Below are 23,245 nucleotides of genomic sequence, written 5' to 3'. Positions count from 1 at the left end.
CAACAGGCTTTGACTCTATACGGAACAAAACGCACGCTGCTGCGCGCAATCGACTATTTACCAGACTTTTTCCCCCCTTCTACTTCTTCTTCTTGACATGCAAACATGTGGCGTGTAAATATGAAAATGAATGAGTGTGAGAGCTCTCCTGGCACTGACTTCTCTCTCTCTCTTTCTTCCTCCCTCCTCTTTCTCTCTCTTTCTCTCTCTCTCTCTCTCTCAGTGTCCCCGGAGAGCAGCGCGTCGGAGAGGAGCGGCTGTAAAAACCAAAGTGGGGCAATGAGACAAGCTGCGCCACAGCTGGCAAATCATCGATTTGAGCATCAGAAACGGGGAGGGGCGGTTCGTTTACCTGCCACCCTCTCAAAGCAGCCCTCCTCACATGCCGCCACTCTCCTCTCCTCTACTTCACCTCCGATGCCCGCAGCGCACGGTTGCTCACATTTCTGCGCTCCATCCGCCGTGTGCGCTCCCCCAAACTTCAACCTCCGCCAGCGCGGTTTCTTCAAGACGACTCCCCTCCCCTCCCTCTCCTCATCCGCAGGACTTTTGACTTTTTTTATTCAAAAAAAACCAGTTTTTCCTCCCACAGAAGCAGTTGCCTATTTTTGGATCTCTCGTCGCGGAGCAGTGAGAAGAGGTTGCTCAACTTTTGATGGAAAACAAGAGGTCGGGCGACTGCTGACTTTAAAGGTATGTTCCCCACATTGATCAGCTGTCATTCCTTCACGTGCATCTTTATTTTTTAAATCGCATTTATTTTATTTCCTAAATATAAAGCGCATCTATTCGGAATTGGAAGGAAAAATGACTCGGTTTCTAAAACGAATTAAAAGCAATTTGCAGACTTTCAAATCACTTAAAACCCACACAGACCAACAGTGGCTGCTTGTATTTTAATATTTTATACAGGAGAGAGAAAAAAATGTCATGCTTCATGGTAAATATAAACGCACGCATTTAGAAGTTTTTTTGGCCGTCTAATTTTAAATGTGCAGAAAAACAGGCCTGTGTCATTTCTGCACGAATAAGCAAAGCACTCGTGATATTCGCGGGGTTAAGTACATCCATCTCCTCTAATTCATTTAACAAGTTATTCAGCGCGCAGCAGAGGAGCAAGAAGTGATGCTGCCATCCATCGCTGCTCATGACCTGATGACTTTAGGAACCTTTTGTGTTGAAAAAAAAACCTGGTTTAAACTCATTATTTCTCTTCCAAATTACAAAACATATTTTTTGTATCTTGTTTATGAGAGCATATACTTTATTTTTTTCCTCTCTATAATGAAGTGTGTTGTTCCCAAACCGCTGACATGTCTATTAGAAATGCTGAAGCTATTGCAGCCCAACTGCCCATCTACTTTTACTACTTTTTATTAGGCCATTAGAGCCACTTCATTTATTCTCTCCATATACTTACTATTTAATTACGTGTCAACTTGCTTCAACACTTTTATTGCTGTGGCATCAAGTGTAACTCTCAGAAACACGCTGCCTGAGCTCAAGGTAAAAAAAAAAAAAAAAAAGGTGTGCAAACTCATAGGGAAACAAACGGTTAATGAATTTATTGCTCTCTTTCTGCATGACTTGGTGTGAGGCAGTCAGGTAGATGTGATGATACAGGGATGGTGTGCTGCTCGGTCTGCCTTGTGGCTTTTTGTCACAGTGCTGATAAAGTAATTTCAGGTACAACCAGACTGTTTGTGCATGTGCGTGCGTGTGTGTGCGTGTGTGCGTGTTTGTAAGAGAGATAGAGAGCAGTTATGAGAAGATGTATTGCCATGTTAAAAGTGCGTGGGCACTGATGTTCTGTGGTTTACAGGTTTTTAAAGGTTTCACTCTGCTTGCTCCCTTAGAAAATAGCTGACATTTCACACAGCAGCACGGCCAGTGGCTGTCACTCGCATTATTTATATGCAGAAATCAGCACAAACACACTTACTTAACACAGACTAGAGTTTGTTTTGTCGCTATAATCTGTCATAAAGATTATATTTGTTCATTTGGCCACGATGCAGTGTGAAAATGCTCACAAAGTACAGAAAATCAAGAATAATTGTTTAAACTTCAAAAAAAGTTAGAGTCCAGGCTGCCTAATTTTTTTAAGTTGACTGAATTTGAGAAGACAAGTTGAATCATTACAAAATTTCCCTAACTTTTCTTTTCAAATTCAGTCAGCTTAAAAATTTAAGGCAGACCACACTAACTTTAAAAAAAAAGTTTTTTTTGTATAACAGTAAATTAGAAACTCGATCAGATTATTAGGCCACGTATCCTAAAATAATCTCCACCCTGCACTGACACCGCTTGTTTATTATCTTGCTGTTGTTGTCGGGTTTGCTCGCTCACGAGGTCAAGCGTGGCACCTCTTGCATGGGTAAAAAAAACAGGTTATGGCACAGCACCGGTGAGTTCTCCTTTTTATCTCTTGCAGATCTGTGGCAGCTCAAGGTGCTGTGGCTTATCTGGTCAGTACCTTTCGACAGCAATGAAACACAGCCCTTTTCCTGTCTCAGGCTGTCACTTCTTGTAAAAAGTCCTCAGAACAAAGCCTGCGACCGTTGAATCAAAAGTTCTCGGTTTTACTTCTCGCCTCTGAGTCTTCATTAGAATCACTTGTTTGTTTTTTTTTAATCAGTTTGTGGTTGTTAAAAGTGGCACACATGCACTCAAAAATGCTCAATCTCATACCCACAGCGGCGTGTCAGTCTGTTTGGCAAAAAAAAAATGTCTCCACATAAACTTGTTTGGCAGGAATGATAAGAATCACAGTGCGAGGATGGTGGCGGCGGCGCTGACTGCCAGGTCACACACATCCAGCAGTAAAGCCTAAACATCTGTCGTAGTTTATTAGTGCGAAATTAATTCCTCTGAATACGTTCTGTTGCGGCTCTGACAATAACCCCGCTGTGATTTACAATTAGGAGAGATCTCGGAAAACACCTCCACCTTTCTACCTTTTAACTTACAGGTTATTACGCTCCGATTTTTCCCCCCTTCAGAGCTTAGTTTTGTTTTTATCACAACTCATCGAAACTAGTGCACGCTGTGTTTACTGTACTGTAGTAGTGTGAGAGCAGGAAATCAGCTCATAAACATGATCTCTTTCCTTTTTTAAATCCCACCGACACTTTTGCACCTTCTTTTATCGTCACTTAGGGTAAGGGGTACGCGGTTAGATAGACAGTGGCGAGTTCTGTGTCTCACCAGTTACACCTTGTACCCCTCCAGAGAGATGAAGTACACTACAGCAGCTGCATGTCGCCGAGCTCTCACTCAGTGTCACGTTTAAGGACACTGAGGAGCAGGTTGTCAGACGAGAGCGAGAGCGAACGACAAAGTTCGCCCTGTGACCCTGAGAGACCAATTAGTCTGCACGTTGGAGAGCTGTGATTTCTTTTGTTGTTTTTGTGTTCATCCTGCTCTGAAGTGATGCTCCATCACTTTGATTCAAAACTGAATTAAGCTCTGAAACATCCGTTTTATTACTAAAAGGGAAATAAAAAGTGTCGTCCCACAAAAAAAAAAAACAACCCCAAAAAAACACAACGTCTGTATGTTAGCATCACGGTCTTTTTGTTGTTTCTCGCAGCAAAAACATGCAGATTATTAAAACACCCCACTGTTGGAGTTTGGAGCCGGGCTGTGCCTCACTTTGCTGAGACTGATATCTCGGCTAAAACCATTAATCGTCTTTCTTTACCACCTCGATAATTATCTCTGTAGCAAAATAACAGCTCAGCAAACAGTGAAATTATACCTGTGGTAGGGAGCAGAGTAAATACCTGTTTAGCTGCCAGCAAATGTATTTATTAGACTGTCGCCAGTAAATAAGAGGCCTGTCTCGTTTTTTAATGTGTGGCTCTTTGGGGATTCCACCCCTCCACACGCCACCCATCCCCTCCTCTGTATGAAATAGCTCTGTTATGATTGCTAATAGAGGAGAAAGATAACAATGATTCCCAGCGTTTTTCTTTTGGATGACATGTTGCGACTAGTTTGGAGAAAGAAAAAGGTTGGTGTGTTAATAGGGACTGCTGCATTCCAGGGCTCCAAAAATGTAAGAAAGCCCCCCCTCCGACAGTCACAGACATACCACCCTGGGTGAGTGCTTAGTGTGTGATTCGGGAGTTACAGCTCATTTTGTCATTATGTGGAAAGTTCTTTATAAAATTGAAGAAAAAAAAGAGGAAGGGGGGAGTTATGTTGTCCCAGCATGTTTGACTGCATTTATTCTGGCATATGCTTTGCATACTGTTGATCCAGATTCCTTGGCTTAGTGATAAAAGCGTCACATTGTTTTTGGGTCCTGACAATCAGCCCCGTTCGTCGAATGGGTTGGCGTGTCCTCCCCGGGAGATAAAAAAACCCAAAGTCCGTCATGTCGGTTTTGTCACGCTTTTACAAAATGACATCCCTCCTTATGTTCGATTTTTTTTGTTGTTGTTGTTCTTGTTATTTAGCGTGCTTCATGCTACCATGGCAAATATAATTTAAGCAACCATATACATCTAAGTTTGCGCGATTCAAATCACATTATTACAGGTTTCATCGTATGTTTTTTTTTTTTGAGAGGGAAAAAAAAACTCATTGTCTTTTCTTCTGATGCTTGTCTTTATCCAATCTGTGTAGGTTTTTCTGACTCCTTTGTTCGGAGAGAAAAAAAAGAGCGATTTAGAGGAAAGCGCATCCCGCTAAGATCAGGTTGTTAATACCCACCCACATACTCCAATGAAACAATTTCAACAGATACTGTATTCTGTGTCTGTGTCTCACACACACACACACACACACACACACACACACACACACACACACACACACACACTCTCTTGCCTTATCAACTGTTTTGTTCGTCAGAGGACGGATGATGCATCCTTTGACAAGGGATTAAATATGCAAAGAAAAATATGTAGATAAAGAGCCACATCCTTAAGTCTGCACCTCAATACTTCTGCCTAAGCCTCAATATTAAGAGCCGTTCTCCCCACATGCTCGCATCCCATCACTCCTTTCATCTCAGCGTAGCACCACTTCTCGCACACTGAGAGGCGAGTAACACCATCCCGTCACCTGCCTTCATTTCTTTTAACACTCCCAAGAACTCCCCACAAGGCCGGCAAGGCCGGGGTGCTGTGCCCTTCACCGCCCCCCCCCTCCCTTCGTCCAGTGCAGGAAAAACCCAGCAGGATGTAGCGACCTATCTCATCTCGTCGGTGTGGTCTCACTCAGTGCCACAAATCCATCTTTAGCATCTCTTCACTCTCACAAACACCCCGACTCTGTGTATTTGTTGCGATCCACGAGACAGAAATTAGAGTTTAATTACTGGGTCATGTGACGAGCGGAGTCCGGCGAGCAGTGACAGAAAAGTCATTTATTTAAAAACGGCCCTGCCTCTGCTGCTCGTTGATTGTTCTGTGGCTGATTGGTTTTATAATTTGATAAAGAGAGCGAGAGAGAGGGAGGGAGGGGGTGATAAACAAGGTGGTAAAGGGATGCACTTTTGAGTTTTTAATGTAGACTCCTCAGAGAAAGGCCTGAGGTGACCTGGCTCCGTGCTGATTACAGTCAACCTGATGACGCCGACTGTAGCCCTCGAGGTTCAGGCTGAGGTCCGCACCCCGAGGGCAGAGGCCTTGTTCAGCGCCGAAGCTCGCTGAGCGGATGTCTCTGTGTGGCGTGCATCTGCGTAGGAGTTGCATTGTGTACAGTGCACACCACATGTCGTAAGGGTGGGTGTTGAGAGCGGAGAGTAACGATGTGAGAGCGAGGGGCGGTTGTCTTTCATGCATCAGGGGAGAAAAAAACAAAACTCACCTTCCTCTGCGCAGAGACCCGTCGAGGCCAAACTGGCGTTAGGCCTTCCTGTCAGCAGACCTGAGGTGCAGACCACTCGCTCCGCTTCTATTTCTGTCGACTTCATATGATTATGAAACAATTAAGCACTTAGGAGTCGACTCTCAGTTCATTACATCCCCCTTGTTCTTTCTTCCTCTCTTTTCTCCCTCCTCCCACACCGGAGCGCGGACATATGAGAAATGCAGAAATCACCTTATTTCACTAGTAATTGAAAGCCACACTAGCTGTATGAGAGGCTAATGGAAAACACGAAACTAATTTGATTTGGAGGATATGTTCATTATGGAATATTTAGTCTATCTGTGCTTACCTCGTAACAACTGATTAAGCAATTTTTTTTGGTCTTCGGATGTCTTACGAGGGAACATTAATAAACCTCCTGATCTCTATATAGAAGTGAACCGACTGCAGGATTTTGTGCAACAGTTGTGCAGGGAGATCAGTCTTTTAGAGGAAAAGTGTCACAAACGATTGCATTTCTGGGAGGACAAAGTGATGACACATTGTGCTTGTTGTAATTGTCAGATTTCAAGATATTTTTTGTGTTAGACTAACTGTTTTAACTTCAAAAAGTTATTGTCCGGCGGGCTTAAAATTGTAAGTTGGTCTGCATTTTAGAAGACAAGTTGAGGTTTTTGTAATGATTCAACTTGTCTTCTCAAATTCAACTTAAAAAAATGTTTGGCAGGCCGAAAGTTAAAACAAATAATTTATTGTTACAGTGTAGTCTTTTCTTTTAGTAGCACATATGTTAGTTTAGTCTGGAGTCTGTCACACATATTGAAACCACATAATGACCTACAAACGCCAACGGCAGTGCACAATTTCTTTGTCCCAACAGTCAAAACTTCCTTCTATGTCAATTCAGTCATAATGAAAAATGAAATTGTCAATTGTTTATACATAAAATACTGTCTACCGCTGTATCAATTCAGCGCTTTTGTTTAGAAAACACATTGATTTAATTTTTTTGTCACTTTTACGACTCATTTAACCGCCTGTTGGTTTTGCACGGAACCCACTGTACAGTACACCACCCTTGTTTTCCTTTTTTTTTTTTTTCCACTGTACGTGTCATCTTCTGTCTCGCTGAGGTTCATCTGTGCACCCACACTGATTCAGGCGTGTTGTGACACATTCCCAGACAGATTATTAAATCCTTTGCAGCCTCTAATAATACTATTATGTTTACGTGTGTGTTTTTTATTGTGGGAGACACTTGCAGAAAGAGCTCAAAGTCACACCAGTGACAGCGCTTTATACCCCCATGCTATTCGCTCAGACTGGATGCGCAGACTAATTTGTATTAGCTCTCCAAATAATCGTATTAATGCCTATTAGAAGCATCACAAGTGGCGAGCATGAAGACATCACAACACCTACGTACTGTAAGCGATGGCGCCGGCTTCGCCTGACTCAGTAAATAAAGACGCTTCTCGATGCTGAGCCAACAAAGATACATTTTCTTATTTCGCCCTTTTGTGTGTTCATTATCGGAGCCTTCTTAAAGGCATAATATTTAATTCCTCCTGAGACATAAACATGTGGTTTAAAAAGCGGCAGGCCAGATGTGATGGTTCTGATAAGTGTGTTATGGTGAAAACATGCTGTACCTGTGGTAACACACACACACACACACAGGAGGTGAAATGGATCTGCGGTGTAATGCTATGACTCCTGACATTTAAATATGTTGCAATTTAGAATCCAGTCTGTCATGTTCCTCATGTCGTTTTTCATGTTTTCTGTACAAACGTGGCCAACAAAATCTTGCCTGAACAATTACGTACTGTATCTCCCCAACACAAAGGCGCACCGGCTTGTAAAAACCCACCTTGAGCAGAGCTAAATCTGTATTCAGCACGTGATTATAACAGCACACGGCTAGTATTTTTAAACAGGCTTTCTGTGTTTCAAAACCCATTTTTCCCCTCTTTTCTGTGTGATACAAAACGGTATATGTTAATTGATAATCAGCAGTGTTGATTCAGTGGTGCATTCAGTGCAAATCTGTGCCCTTCTGGATGTCAGAGGGTTTTCACAGCCACGTCGGTGCCAACCTAGCTGGCAGTGCCGGCACCTGTTGGCGGTGCCAAGGCCTGGCAGGGGTTATCGATGCTCTCTGATGGTGCCCGACAATCACAGTGGAAATGACTGCGGCTGCTTGCGTCATGCCAGATAGAAAAGAGCATTTGCCGACAATGGCTTGCTTTCACCGTCGCTCCTATTTTCCGAACGCTGCTAACTGCGGCCAAGGAAGAAAAAAAAAACCCACAAAACCAAAGAGAGAAACGGGAGCTGCGGAGAACATCATGTAAAACATGTCAACGTGGAAAACATGTCAACATGCAGAGTGTTGTGCAGCGATGCCGTGCAGGTCTAGGTGATGCAAAGTGATCTGCTGAGGAGGTTTGGGTGTGTGTTGGGGGGGGGGCTGCAGCTTGTCTCTGCAATTCATGTTACTACATATCACAGTGACTCCAGTGAACCTGAACAGCAGGCAGAGTCTGAAATACTGCACAAAAACAAACTATTATGTGATATTCATTATTTCTAATTATAATAAAACATAGCTGCAGGACAGCTTCATCCTCTTATGTGAACCTTTCTTGTTGCAAAGAGCTCAATATGATCCATTTGTGATTTTTACTTTCGTGTTTTCTTTGTGGAAATCGTTGTCACATTTTTCAGAATCTGAATATCTCATGTTGGAGTCAATCTCTGTAAATATAGCAATTACGCCACAGTTTGGGTCTTTTTATTCAGACACATAGCAGAGCCATTTAACCACACTGCACACCGCAGCTGTGTTTAGCACACAGTGCTGGCAGCTCACTGAAACCCCGAGAATGGTTAAGATAACAATTGATCACTGAATCTGTGCAGCAGCCTCTTGCTTGTGAATTCAAACATGTCGGGGTCTTGAGAGAGCAGTTTCAATAAGTCTTCCATTTCCTGTAAAAAACCACAGATGTGGGACCCTTTTAAAATGCGGCCGCCCCCTCAAAACTTACACCTCACGCTAACTAGGTGTCAATATTGCAAGACATTGTTCCATCTCAGGTCCGGAGGTGAGTTTCACATTGTATTTTTCCGTTAAAAGCTTCTCCACTGGCCTTCTGCTGTGAATTCCTAATGCAGCCTTTTTGGACACAAATGTATTTTGAAATGAGGAAACTTTTGACCTCACATGGGTGGGTGGAACAATGATTTGGTCTCACAGCTATGAGCTGAATGAGGAGTGATACAACACACCATCACTTCTTCCGTCTTTGATGTGTTCCACTTTCGGTTAAAGGACTCCAGTATGTTTTCCCCTAAAACTGAGCTGTAAACACCTTCCGTAAATCTGAATGATTTCCTTCACAGTTGTCCCATAGACTTCCTCCAACTGTCGTCGTCACCTGACGGCGGTTACTGTCGAGCTAAGCCGAGGAGCTCACGCCTGTGCTGTTGCATTGTTTATGAAACAACAGCTTTGTGTGAGACGATGTACCCTCACTGTATTTACGCTCTCACACAGAGGCAGTTTATGAGCCCTGCAAAGATTTATTAGCAAGCACGTAGTGTTATGTAGCATTTCACATGTGCCTGACCTCCACGGTCGGCTCTCAACCCCTGGCTCTGTCGCCTCGAAAGGTGTACACGCTTCCTGTTTTCTGTTGGTTTCCTGTTTTTGTTCTTACACAACCTGGACAGACGCGCTCGCTGGTTTTGTCTTTGATGTGGATATTGGCCAGATGAGTCGGATCACATCACCCCGCCTCGCTCAGTCGCCAAAGAACAAAGGCTTAATGTTTAATCTGTGGCACAATAGCAATGAAATAATGAATATTTCTTTGCATTTCATTGCTTTCGTTCTACATACTATTTTTACGATATCAGCGTATTTCACGTGTGTGTAAAAACACATTTCCCCTGTGGTCTCCACGTTGAACTTTGCTTCACACACTCACCTCTCTGACTCTTCACAGAGCCTAAAGATAGAAACACATCTCCATCTCACACCAGCAGACAGCACTAGTGCATTTATTGTCACATGCGAGTGTGTGTGTGTGTGTGTGTGTGTGTGTGTGTGTGTGTGTGTGTGTGTGTGTGTGTGTGTCCCCACCAGATATTAGTCTGGCCTTTGCTCATAAAGTCAGAGTGTAACCGTTATTATTAGGCCACCTTAAGGTTAGGTACAAACGCCATATCAGGCCTTTATTGACAATATCAACAGAGATTACCTTGTCTGATATTTTTGCAGTTCGCTCCAGAGGAACAAAGCCGCGCCGCCAGCAGGGAAAGGTTCATGAAATAATTACAAAATAATAACAATAGCTCACACATCAACTTGAGAAAAAAAAGCTTCCAGCTTGCTATTGTTTGCAGAGATTGTGTCGCTCTCCAGCCTCGCACATCCCTCCTTTCCTTTCTAACCTCGTTTTCAGCTCTTCCGCAACTTTGACAGTTCAGGGTTTTGTTGACAATATCAACAAGAGATTAGCTTGTCTAATATTTTTGTGTAATCCAGTTTGACATAATACAGCATGACCTGCTATGGAGGTAAAGTTTGTGAGAAAAAAAGCAGAATGATAACAAAAGATAAATGCTGAGATCGAAAATGTCTATCATCTTTACTTTTTTGTTTGTTTGTTTGTTTATTGTCAAGAACATAGTCAACAAAGATCCCACTAAAATTCACTTTTTAATTTATATCACTGAAGTTAAACTACTTTATTTTTATTTGTTTTTTTATTTATTTGATTTTTATATTACTCAGCACTATCAAAACTAGGTACTAGCAAACCGACTTAAATGATATGATAATAAAGTGAAATGATCACCCATTTTAAACTACTATTTTCTTTGTTTGGTGATTATATTATAATAAAAATGTATGTATTTTACTATATTTACAATGCCATAACTAAATATTACACTAAATAATTCTTGCATTTTGACACTGAATGCACAGGGCATATAGCTCTCCACCTTTAGTGTGCAGAAAAATAGAGCCTTTCCATTTTTTAAGGCTTTCGTAAATATTTATTAGTGTAAATGATTGCCATAATTTGGTCATTAAAGCGTTCAGGATGTAAATTATTACCTAATTAATTATAGAAAAAAATGTTTTTGCATTATAGTGCTTGTCTAATAATTAAGTCATATAGTTTGCCATTTGAATAGCTATGTCCAACCTTTTAGGCTTTTTAATTTGTAAATTCTGTTATCAATTCATAGCATATGTAATAAGTAAGAAAAAGGCTTGAGACACCTATTGCACATGCAAAATATATATATTTATATATTTTTAAAAATACCCTTATATGAAAAACGGATGTTTTGATGCTTAGAGGGATCCATAAAATATTTTGTGTACATCCTACGTGCATTTTAAGTTCCCTTCAGTTAATTTAGTTCATGTATTTATGTCAGAAGTGACTGTAGGTCAAACAGTTCAACTTAATATTTGCTGTTTTCGACCAAAGCACTAATATTTTGTAAAATTAAAACTATTTCTTGGGCAAAACAAAATTTAAAAAAAAAATTAAGGGGTGTGTGTGTGTGTGTGTGTGTGTGTGTGTGTGTGTGTGTGGGTGTGTGAGAGAGAGAGTATGAGTGTGTGTTTGTGTGTGCGTGCGTGCGCGCGAGCATCTGTGTGTTACCCGGTAATAAATGCAGGACCGCCTCACTCTAATCAAGCTGATTAAAAATTCCTGCGCGCACAGCCGGAAATCGCACCACCGTTCCTCCTCGCTGTGTGTGTGTGTGTGTGTGTGTGTGTGTGTTGTATGTGTGTGTGTGTGTGCGTGCATGCATGTGTGTTTATGTGTGGTTTCTGTCCACTTTCTTCACTTTTATTTGGACTTTTCGGCCTGAGATGAAATCATGTGTTGATTTTTTTATTATCACTATTATTATAAGGGGATTATACCTCTCTCATCCACACACTCTCCACCACACACGCACACACTTACACACACATACATCCCCCTCCTATCTTCTATTTTTTTTCTCCTACATTTTTTTACCCCCCTCCACCACGCCATTTGAAATGAGGAGGAGAAAGGGAAAGCACAAGGAGAAGCAGCGGCAGCACCAGCAGCGAGGAGAGGAGAGGGGGGAGTGATGAGTCAATACAACTAATAATTTAATGGGGACAGAGAGGGAGAGACGGAGTGAGAGGGGGAGAGACAGAGAGGGAGATAGAAAGAAAGAGGAGCTCCGTCCGGACGCCAATCCCCAACCAACAGGACACCTCCTACTATTACTATCGCAGCTCTTATGCATCCACAGCAAGCCTTATTTACGCTCGACATCGGAAAGTAAACGGCACTTTTTGACCCCCCTCTCCGCTTGTTTTATTTGGCGAACCTGTTCCGGCTGTCCGCATATCGTCTCCACATCGCCTCGATAGCAAGACTGTCGGTTATTATTATTATTTCTCTGTCTCCCAGTGTGTCCAATCCAGCTCAAGCCCCGACGTCAAGCTATTTTTTCCCCGTGAACATACACACGGAGGGTTTATCAGGTCTCGGCGGCGGTTATTATCATTACAACTGTGTCCGAGGTGCTTTTGGTTTCCACCGGCGGCTGCTAACTGTGCTGCGCGGCTGCTGCCTGCCGATATTCGGATGTTGTGGTGCGAACTAAAGCAGACTTCACTTGTAAGCGATGGACGCGGCTAACCGCTCACTTTGCGCTAAACGTCGCCGGCTCTAACGGTCTCGGTTGCCGTTTGTTTTTTTTTTCCTCCCACTTGGACGGTATGAGCTAACGGACAGCACGGACACACACATAAACCCGCTCACCAATGTTCGCCTATCGCGGTCCATCTCGACCTCGTCGTCTCGCGCACAGACCCGGGTTGTTGTTTTCTCGCGCCGCCTGCCAGTCGAAAAAGAGCAGGAGAAAGCGTCTTTTTAAACATTAATTTTTGGTCTTGCTGTCATGCACACGTAAAAAGAGAGAGAGAGAGAGAGATACAAACACAGGAGCAGGACTTCTTTTTTTGGGGGGGTGTCTTTTTTTTTCTTTTCTACCCTGGCCAAACTTGAAGAAGACGTGTTTTCCAGGCGGTGTTATATGCTCCCCAGTGCTGAAGTGCTGCGTTTCAGGTTGGTTTGGAAGATTTTGCAACTTCTCCCTTAACTCACACCTCTTTTTTTTAATGTGTCCATTTAAACTCCTGGTTTTGTGTGTGTGTGTTTTAAGGTCATTTAAAAATCCTGACCTGGATCTAGACTGTATCCGGGTCTGGATTCCTTTGGCCCCCTTATTTGTTGGGGAATTAGTTGCCTCATTGCATGTTATGAATGGAGGAGTTCATGATCTTTTGCGTGGGGGTGGATGATTTTGCCCTTTTTGCTCTTTTGACAAGAGCATTCCAGTTCATGTTCATCAACCTGCATGCATAATCACGCTTCATTACTTTTCTGTTGCAGTTTTATACGTTAAAACGTTGTTCATTAAGCCAGATCGAATCTTAAAGTTGACCCGAGGAGTTGGGATAAGGTGTGATTTGTCAGCCTCAGTAAATAGCTTTGTGTCTGAGAAGCACCTGTGGTTAAAGCTCCGTCTCTCCTTCCTCTCCGTCTCCTATTTAACTTTTGATGATTGTCCTCATGAGTCAGCAACTGTCTGTTTTCAAGTTTCCAGAAGCTCCCCTCAATCCAGAGTTGTAAACGTACTGCTTTCCATGAACGTGCTTTTGCAGCTTGCAATGTCTAAAAACAAAGTTCTCACCTGTAAAGTCATGTAACTGTACGCCTGCCACAGCAAAACGACGTTGCGGCCTTTCGCCTCCCTTCCCTTCCCTTCTGAGCTGCGTCATGAATGTGAAGCCACACGAAGTGACTCAGAAACCGAATTACGTTAGTTTCCACTCTGCGTGCGTCGCGGCTGAACCTTGTTCCTTGAACTGCACTGTACTCATTCAAGTGGAATCTCCCAGCAAATTAATGTGTTTGCACTAAAACCGGGGCTTGTTTGCCCCCTCTCGCATGGGAATCTCTAGTGGGACACCCATACATAATACATGTGTTGAAAAATGGGAACATTACAGCGGCACGAAAACGTCACCGTGGCCCAAGTCATCATAACTGAAGCGAATTGACAGTTATTGCCGTAATGGGTCTGTTCTCAGAGGTTTCAATTACCTAAAGAACTTTTTTTTTTGCCCTGTAAAAACATCCTCGTGTCAGTGATATCTACACAAAAGATTTTGTGCTTCTTACTCCCCTCGTGTCACATTTCAGCTGCTGCTTTTATGCCGTGCACATATCTCCGCTGACAGCTGAATCATTCTGTGTGTGTGTCCCCAGGTGATAGTGAGCAGAGGTGCTGAGCATGATGGACCATCTCAGCGAGACGTGTTTGGGCAAGGAGAACTCTGACCTGGTCAACAGCATGGCAGAGGCCAAGGCCCCGCCGGCCAAGCTGCCCCGGCTGGAGCAGAACGGCAGCCCCCTGGGCCGGGCCAGGCTGGGCAGCACCGGGGCAAAACTCGCCGGGGTCCCGTACAAACCCACCGGACACCTGCTGAAGACCTGCCACAAGAGAGGTAGGAGGGACAGTGTGTGTGTGTGTGTGTGTGTGTGTGTGTGTGTGTGTGTGTGCGGGGGCCGGACTAGCACTGGAACGATTAGTTGATTAATGGTTTAGTGGATCAAGAGAAAATTAATCCACAATGATTTTGTTTGATTTAATATTTGTCACGCAGTGGATTTGCTGCGTTCAGCATCGCAAATGTGAAGATTTACTGATTATCTCCATTCGATATGATTGTAAATTTTAGGGTTTTGTGTCGTTAATTGGACAAAACAGTCAATTTGAAGACCTCACCTTAGATTCTGTGAATTTAGTGGGACACCTCTCACTGTTTTTGATTTAGCTGAAGCAATTAATCGGTACATTTATAAGCAGTTCGACACATTTGTAAAGCAAAAAATTGAAACATTTTGCTGCAATTTCTGCTTTTTTTTGTCTTATGTGACTGAAAACTGAATAATTTGGGGTTTGCACCGTTAGACTGACAAAACAATCAATTATGAGACTTCACCTTAGATCTTGGGATATTTGTTAGGGGCACCTCTCACTATTTGTGATAGAGCTGAAACAATTAGCAGATGAACTAATTAGTAGATTGAGTCGTTTTTCAAACAAACATAGCAAGAATTTGCATCTCAAATGTGAGATTGGTGCTTTGTCTTACTTGACCGAAAACTAAGTAATTCAGGGTTTTAACTGTTAGTTGGACAAAACACAAACATGGGGAACTTTATTTTCTCTATATTCTGACATTTTTTAGCCTGTTTATCTATTAATCAAAAAAATAATCGGCAGATGAAAATAATCATTAGGTGCAGCCCTAATTTCTGCCATACTCCTCACTAAATGATAGTTTTAGTTTGAAATAATAACAAAAATAATTATTTGTTAGTTGGTACAAACTAATTATGAAACAAATTCAACTTTTTACGTTCACTTGTGCATCAGTAAGAGAAGAATCAAGCTTGTAAATACAGGAAAGCTATTTAAATGCAGTTTAAATAGCCCCCCGCCCACACACACCACCTTCCACCCACCACCACCCCCCGCATGCTCTCCAAAACTCTTAAACCTTTTTACAATGCGTCTTTAGTCATCTCGGCGCACACACACGCACCGCACACACTCCCACTTATTTGCCCAGACAATAGCTAATAGAAGAGCACTGTGAGAATTATTCCTGTGTCGTGCTGCAGAGCGCTGTGTCACTGCTCCCCTCTCCAACCGCAGCCCTCCTGCTCCGACATTTGTTTATTAAGGGAAAGTTTCAGTCCTTTAAGAGCCATTCTTGTTTAAAGGGAGCCCTTTCGTTTGAGATTATGACATAGCTTTTTAATATAACTGGTGTCGTCTCGTGAAAAACACGGCGGGCAGAGCTTTCCAAAATATGAACCTTTTTATGATTATGTTTTGTGGTGGGGTTTTTTTTTGTTTTTTTACTGGGTTGGAAATGAGTTTAAAACCTGCAGGTTTCGGAGTTGTAATAGCGGTTGGCAGCTAAGGCTCGTCTGTTTGTTTGTTTGGCTGGTTTGGTTCTCTTTGGGCAAGAGGGACTCAGGAACTCTTGGAATGCGGCTGTGTGAGTGTCCTCGGATGGGCCGTTTCTCTTATTTGCTCCTTTAATCTACGTGTCGCCCTCCAGCTGAGAGAGCCTAATTTTTCACCTCCATCATCTCTGCTTCCCTTGGCCTCCTACGACGTTTGTTCCTCCAAGCCTCCTCATTGCTCTCCCCTCCTCTCCTCTTCCTCTTTTCTTCTTGGGCAAAGGGTGAAGCGGCCGAGGGAGGCGGGCGGTCCGCCGCGGAGGCTTCGCAGAGGGCCCACAGTGGGCATTGTGTCCGAGCCCGAAACAATATTTACCGCAGCCCTCTCTGGGCTCCCTGGAAACAAAGCCAGTATTGATCCCCCAAATGAACCTACACAGCAGTCTTTATTGTTAGATCTTTATCTATTAAAATCAGGGGAGGAGAAAAGCAGCTCTTTCAGCACATTCCCTGGCATCTGTCGGCTTATTGATTGTTTTGCCAGAGCTGCGTGCATCTTCTGGAATGCCTGGGATTGGAAAATATTCGAATGTGAATCATTTTTAATCGGCAATGACAATAAATGTACAGCACTGCGTTGAGGTGATAGTAGAGTGGAGACATGCTGAGAAAGTAGGGCAACAGGCCACCTCACACACAGCGTACAGTGAGCTATTTACTCTTCATCAACACTTTGACAGAATTTCGATTTTTCTGCTGTTTTTATTCAAACTGAGACTTCAAAAGGCCAAGTCGTCCCCGCGCACTTAAACTTCCTTAAATTTCAGGGATGTTATTTTAGGGAAAAAAATGGCATATTGGGTGATATTTGCACAGTGGGTCTCTTGAACATTCGGCAGTCTTTGGACAAGGATTGCTCATTCCACCTAACAGCAGAGCCACTGTTGACACAGACTAGTAAACCTCAGGGCGCAGAGGTGGTGCGGGATTTGAAGCACTGCATCATGGGAAGATGATTTTAGGTTGGCAGGCAGAAGGAGAGGACGATGTGATCCCAGAACCTCAATAGTGAATAAACAGTTAATTATGCCAAAAGGAGCAGCCAGAAGAAAATGTTGGCATTGTGTGTTTCTGCAAACCACAAATAGGATACATTTGCACGTTTTGTGTCAATGTTTCTAAAGTGAGCAGACTTTGTCGTGTTGAGGTGGAGGGTAAGGCCTGCCAAGCTGCAGACCACTGTTCAAGACTAACAAGCAACACAACCAGTTGTGATTCAGTGAGTCCATGCTGTGTTTCCAGTATCTTTTTAGACACAAAAAGTGGTTGTTTAACCAAAATATTGCTCCTTTGCTGCTGGGATAGTGGCACAAAAAGCGGTTGTTTTTTGCCAAGACATTGCAGCTTTTCTGGCTGGGATTGTGCCCTTTAAAACTTTTTTTTCTCTTCTAAATGCATGTCCATCCCTTTGTATCATTCTGTGTCCTCTCTCTATATTCGGAGGTTTTCGCGGGCCTGTGAAAGCAGCACAGGCGCAGTTCTTTTTATCCTCAGCGGCAGTTTGGGACTCTTGGGGTGGATAATTGATCTGTCGATTTGTTCATTGCTGATTATATTAGATCAATGGATGACAAGAGCAGAAGCTGCAGGTGAAAGCAAACTTTTAGACCCAGCAGAATAAATGGTTAAGTTTCACTTTCACTGAGCCTGACATTATGCTGCTCCATCTGTGCCCAGAGTACACTCTGGGCATAGATGCTACGAGAGGTTGGTTAAATGAATAACCGCATAATATGTATATTTCAGCGGTGCTCCTAATGAATGGTCCAACTCCAAGAATAGAAATCTATTTGTTGCACCAGATGTTGTAATTTGAAAGTGTGTGAAACCCTGGCGACCAAAAAACAACAAAAGCGAGTCATTGTTGTGTTCTAAGTAGGTTTTTAGGCACCAAATATAAGTCTTTTGTAGCAACCGGCCACTGTTTTCAGCAGCTTTTTTGGCACAAAAAGCGTTTGTTTTTTACCAAGACAAAGCAGCTTTTCTGCCAGAATTGTGACCTCCAAACTGGGTATTTAAAACTAAAACATGATCATTTCCCAACCATAACCAAGTGGTTTCTGTTCCTACACAAAGACATTAACCACAGCTTTACTAAACGTAAACTTTCAATGCACCCCCTACATAACAACGAGCAAATTTAATGCAACCATGGTTTGCAGAAATGTAAGATACCAACATTTTTTCTGACAAGTTAGTTAAAAGGAGACAGAGGAGTGAAAGGATTTTTGTGGCTGCTTCATGTTTGCTCACACTGAGCTCACACTGTGATAATTTGTTCTGTAATATATATATGAGCTTATTAAACTCACTCAACCCATAGTGCAACAGCTCTGTAACATTATGTCATCATCTTAAAATGAGGAAGATGAACCTAAGCTTGCAGGAAGGAATCCTCCAACAGTTGATAAAAAAAGCCACTTAAAATGGGATTACAGATGGAAAAACCACCTTTGAAAAACTTAGCGAGAAGATCATGGAGATTACATGACAAAAGAGAGAATTTCTATATAAAAAGACTCAATTCAGCCTCTGAAATTGTGCAGGTTATTGTGCACTTAAGGAATGTTTGATTCCCCCGATGATGTGAGAGTTTGGCATTGAGTCAAAGAGGTGAGGGTTTAGATAGAAATTGCCCCATAAAAGATGAAAAATGCCTTGATGGTCCAAACTCGTCCGTTAGTTAATTTCTGTGCAGAACTTCCACTCAGCAGCAATCTAATCACTCACTCATAATCCCTTGACACTCACCCTCAGTGTAACTTAATCGTCAGCGCTAAATATTCATCTCGTCCCTCCGCAAACACACCGAATACTGAAGGTCAAAGTTTGCATGTGAAGAAATGTGAACCCTTTTCATTTCTTACTTGCGTCTCTGTGTCTCGATGTCCTCAGGCAACATGCTGCCTGTGTTCTGCGTGGTCGAGCACTACGAGAATCCCATGGATTTTGACAGCAAGGAGGAGCACGCCGAGTTCGTCCTGGTGCGCAAGGACATGCTCTTCAACCAGCTCATCGAGATGGCCCTGCTGTCGCTGGGCTACTCCCACAGCTCAGCGGCCCAGGCCAAAGGTAACGTCACTCATTGACTCTCATCACCATCTCTTCATTTCCTTCTCTGTTCTGCCTCTTTTTTCTCCTGTTTTATCTCTCTAATGCTCATTAACGTCTTCTCTACAGCGTTTTCTGACATGCTGTTACTTCTGCACACACTCAAACACACACTCTTTTATGCCTCGCTCACACACACACGCACACACACTCTGTGACCATAATAGCCTACCGCCAGCAGATCTGAAGCCACAGTAACACATCCTGACACTGATCCCAGACAGGAGATGCTCAAGTCTCGCAGGGGTCACACACATACACACAAACACACACACATTCCCACACAGATGTATGCTTGTTCACACAGGGTCTAAATGCACATGCTTCCACACATACACACACTCATACTGTATATATTTATATACACATACACTCAGTGACTCAGTGGGTGGGAGGGGCAGGTGGAGGAAAGGGTCTGCTAATTGCACTTGAGCACACGCAGGCCGAGGGTGGCTGTTTCAAGGTGCCTCTTAGCATGCTCTTTTATTATAGCCTGTCCATCACACTTACGCACACACACACACACACACACACACACACACACACACACACACACACACACACACACACACACACACACACACACACACACACCCTAGTCCACCTCTCCCATAAGCTCACTTCCTGCTGTGTGGGCTGCCTCTTTTTTAAGGCAGTCCCAAGAGAAATTCAAACATGGATATTGTGATTTTAGTAACAAATAAAGTATATGAAGAGTTTTTATGGCACTAAAATGCCTTTGGAGTGGCTACATGTGACTTTATGCACACTGTGCATGTTAAAATAAACCTATCCTTTATAGTTATGCACAGTTTCCAAAAGCATCAGTTCTGTTTGGCGAGTACACCTCAGAAGGCTATCTACCACACTGGCGAGTGAATGTTTATACCAAAATAGTCATGTAATTGATTATTATGCAGAGAGTTAGGCTTGGGCGGTATGTAATGTTTCATACCTTCTTAAATTGAAATTTCACCGGGGTATATGGTATATGATGGTATTGATGTTTTTTTGTGCTTATGTGTCCACGTTTACCCATATTCACATGTGCGTGCATGTGTGCATCATGCAGGTATGATTCAGGTGGGGAAGTGGAACCCCGTCCCCCTGTCATACGTGACAGACGCACCGGACGCTACGGTGGCTGACATGCTGCAGGACGTCTACCACGTGGTCACGCTTAAGATCCAGCTGCACAGGTAAGAAACACACACACGCACACACACATTTCTCTTTACAGTACCAGAAACTAACACCAATCCAAAATGTGTGTAGGTGTTCATACAACTATTTTTTTTACCTGCCCACCGCCCACAAAAGTGCAGTGTCTTAACCTGCAACACATGAACACATGCTTTAATACACATAGAGGAATCAGCTATTAGTCCCTGCTTCCAACACACATAGCATGTCTTGTATGCCCAGAGGCAGGTGCCAATCTGCCGATGCCCTCTGCATTTTTGATACTGAGAATAGCTCTATTACTCACACACACACACACAACAGACTGACCTTTCCCAGGAAATGTGAAAAACCCATTTGAATACTGAAAACCTGTCCTAATGGTGCTAAAGAAACACAGAGATCGGTTTATTCGGCAGTTTAAGTGTTAAGCGATGGGAACACTGATACCACACTAACAATTAAGCTTCACTGTAATGAGTGATCTAGTAGATTTGTCTCCAGTAGCTGCTCTGCCTTAAACTGGTAAGTGATGTTAACTAATGAGCAGATAGCTCGGGCATTTTTTTTGCATCGGAGAAAGTGATGTATGGTAGCAACAGTTTTTGAAACCAAGCACCACTTTAGCTCTTTTCATAAAAATTAATCAAATGAATGTAGTGGGCAACTGGAGACTGCGCACGGCTAAAAATGACTCTGCAGCAGCAGATGAATGCACGGTTGTTCACCTGAAATAGTTCCATAAATAAACCTCGCTGCAGCGGCTATTTCAGGTGAAATATATTTGATATACAGTACATATTGTGAATCTATATCACATATCATGAAAAAAAACAAAAACAGCGTACACTCCTGCTAGCTGTCTTGTGCCATCACTCACCATATTGTATGCTAAATGCTGCTCTGTAGGAGTGTGGATTGGTTGTATTTATACACACGAGCATTTATAGACATGGACGCAAACAGGCATCATATGTGCTCATAGGCACACACACACACACACACACACACACACACACACACACACACACAGCCGAGTAGCACTGGTGTGGAGGCTTGTGCCAGCTGCTGTTCGACTCTTCCTCTACCTCTCTCTCTCCTCTCTCCTTCTGTGTTTCCCCCCCACCGCCATCGTCACCACCCACCTTCACCGGCGAAGCACTCACACACACACACACAGTGACTGATGTGTTCACGTCCACCAGCCAGAATACAGAAGGTTGTGTTTATTTCCGGCGTGCTAGCCTTGAATGCATGGATAGCTGTCTTTCTCCACTTCCCTCTTTTCCCTGTCTCCTTCTCTCCTCTTGTTCACTTCCATCCTCCCCAGAGGCTTCTGTAGCTGCTGGAGCAGTTTAAGGTGTTCTGGAAAATCCATTGTTTGTGTGTGTGAGCGAGTGTGTGTTTTCTCACAAGCAGATGTTAGCCTCGACCGCTTGCACGCATCCCCTTTTCTCTGTTCCCGCTCTCTCCCGGTTATCTATGTGCTCGCTTCCAAACACAGCAGCTGACAGATTTATGGACACACGCACACAATGTCTCATGCACTTGTACACTCATCACCCGGCGCTCAATCGCTCATCCTTCTCACTCGTCAAAGTGTCAAGGCAGGTTTCACGAAAAGTAATTCGGCGATACATGCAAACATATGTCTCGCACAGTGTTTATCCGGAGCGAACTGGGCGCTCAGTGCAGTTTCTCCGCACTCCCACCCACCATGTGAATATATTTCTTGTTTTCAAAAAAACCCAGAAATCAGAGTGTTCTCAGGTAGAGCCGAATCCCCGCGGCACACGACTCCAGCACCAGCTAACGTCAAAGCCAATCTATTTGATATATAAATCTATTTTGATTTTGCTGCATATTGTTGTCAGTATTGTTATTGTTTTGTATTTGTTTCCCCCCCTTTTTCTCTCCCCACCCCAACATCCCTTCACCCCCCCCCCCTCCTCCTCCCCCCTGCCCCGACTGCCGCAGAAATCTAGCCAGTAACACCTTAAATTGTTTCGCCGAGCACAACGAGCCAGGAAGGTAGAAGTAACACGAAATAATAGTCGCCACATGCAGCTGATGTATAATTCATGCATCAATCCAGCAGATGTGTTGTATAAAGTAATTAACTAATCAGAACAATCAGGAGAGAGAGAGGGAGAGAGAGAGAGAGGGAGAATATGAAAGAGGGAGAGAGAGAGCGAGGCAGGCAGAGAGAGGGAGAGACAGAGCAATCTCCAGATGCATCTGCTTGATGCGCCAAATGAAATCTGTCTGTCTTGGAGGGGCGCTTGCAGCAGAAAAAAAAAAAGAGCGGGAGCCCGTGTGTTCAGCTCTCTTTCTCTCTGGTTTCCTCTCTCTGTCTCTACCGCTCCGTCTATCTGATTGTTCCAGTGATTTGGCCATTTCATCAATAAATAGAGCATTTTAAACAGGCTTGGACTGATACTACAACCCTGTTTTAAACCTCCGTTTTGGGCAAAATGATTTGTTTCCAAATTTGATTTGTGGACTTACAGACAATTTTAGTAATCTTTTAATCGCTGAAGTTAGGATGTTGCTGCTTTTCTCTGATTTATGTTATTCTACTTTAAATGTATTTGAACTTATGACTGTTGGTCAAAAATTAAGCAATGTTAAGGCGTCTGTTGGGGCTCTGATAACTTCTCGTGATCTTTCTTTCACTGTTTTCTGACAAGGATTGAATAATTGATTCAACAGATTAATCAAAATGAAAATAATCTGGCCTTGATGTTTTTATACATTATTTGATTATGTAATTTGTGTACCATTTTCAGTGGCTGTTAGGGTCAGGCCAGATTGAGTTAAAAGCTTTTTTGAGTGATGTTGGACGAGGGAGTGTTGCAGTCTGGTTTTAAGGATGCTTCAGGATAACTTCTCTAAGTTGCCTCTCACACACACACACACACACACACACACACGCCTCAATAGTTGTTTGTAGGGATGCACCGATTGTGAAATTCTACGTTGATAATGATGTTTAAAACAACAATTTGTCC

At 43.1% G+C, this 23,245-nt stretch overlaps 1 protein-coding gene across 11 annotated transcripts in view; it reads left to right on the top strand.

Moving 5' to 3' along the window:
• Window positions 1-225: 225 nt before the first annotated feature.
• Window positions 226-23,245, top strand: part of satb1b (SATB homeobox 1b) — a 76,139-nt gene continuing 53,119 nt past the window's right edge. For 5 of the 11 annotated variants that reach the window (XM_088084635.1, XM_042489903.2, XM_042489905.2 and 2 more), the window contains exons 1-5: window positions 226-693; window positions 14,172-14,410; window positions 18,837-19,013; window positions 20,125-20,251; window positions 22,212-22,265. In XM_088084635.1, the coding sequence (XP_087940761.1) occupies window positions 14,197-14,410; window positions 18,837-19,013; window positions 20,125-20,251; window positions 22,212-22,265 (572 nt within the window). In that variant the 5' untranslated portion in view covers window positions 226-693; window positions 14,172-14,196. Of the gene's footprint in view, window positions 694-11,905; window positions 12,966-14,171; window positions 14,411-18,836; window positions 19,014-20,124; window positions 20,252-22,211; window positions 22,266-23,245 lie in introns of those variants that run through there. The other 6 variants (XM_042489907.2, XM_042489908.2, XM_042489902.2 and 3 more) reach the window with 4 other exon arrangements.

Source organism: Plectropomus leopardus, chromosome 11 (assembly GCF_026936395.1).
Source record: "Plectropomus leopardus strain MGB_pleo_1.0 chromosome 11, ASM2693639v1, whole genome shotgun sequence".
Taxonomy (NCBI): Eukaryota; Metazoa; Chordata; class Actinopteri; order Perciformes; family Serranidae; genus Plectropomus; species Plectropomus leopardus.
Note: the sequence above shows the minus strand (reverse complement) of the source record. Positions and strands in the feature narration are given on the sequence as shown.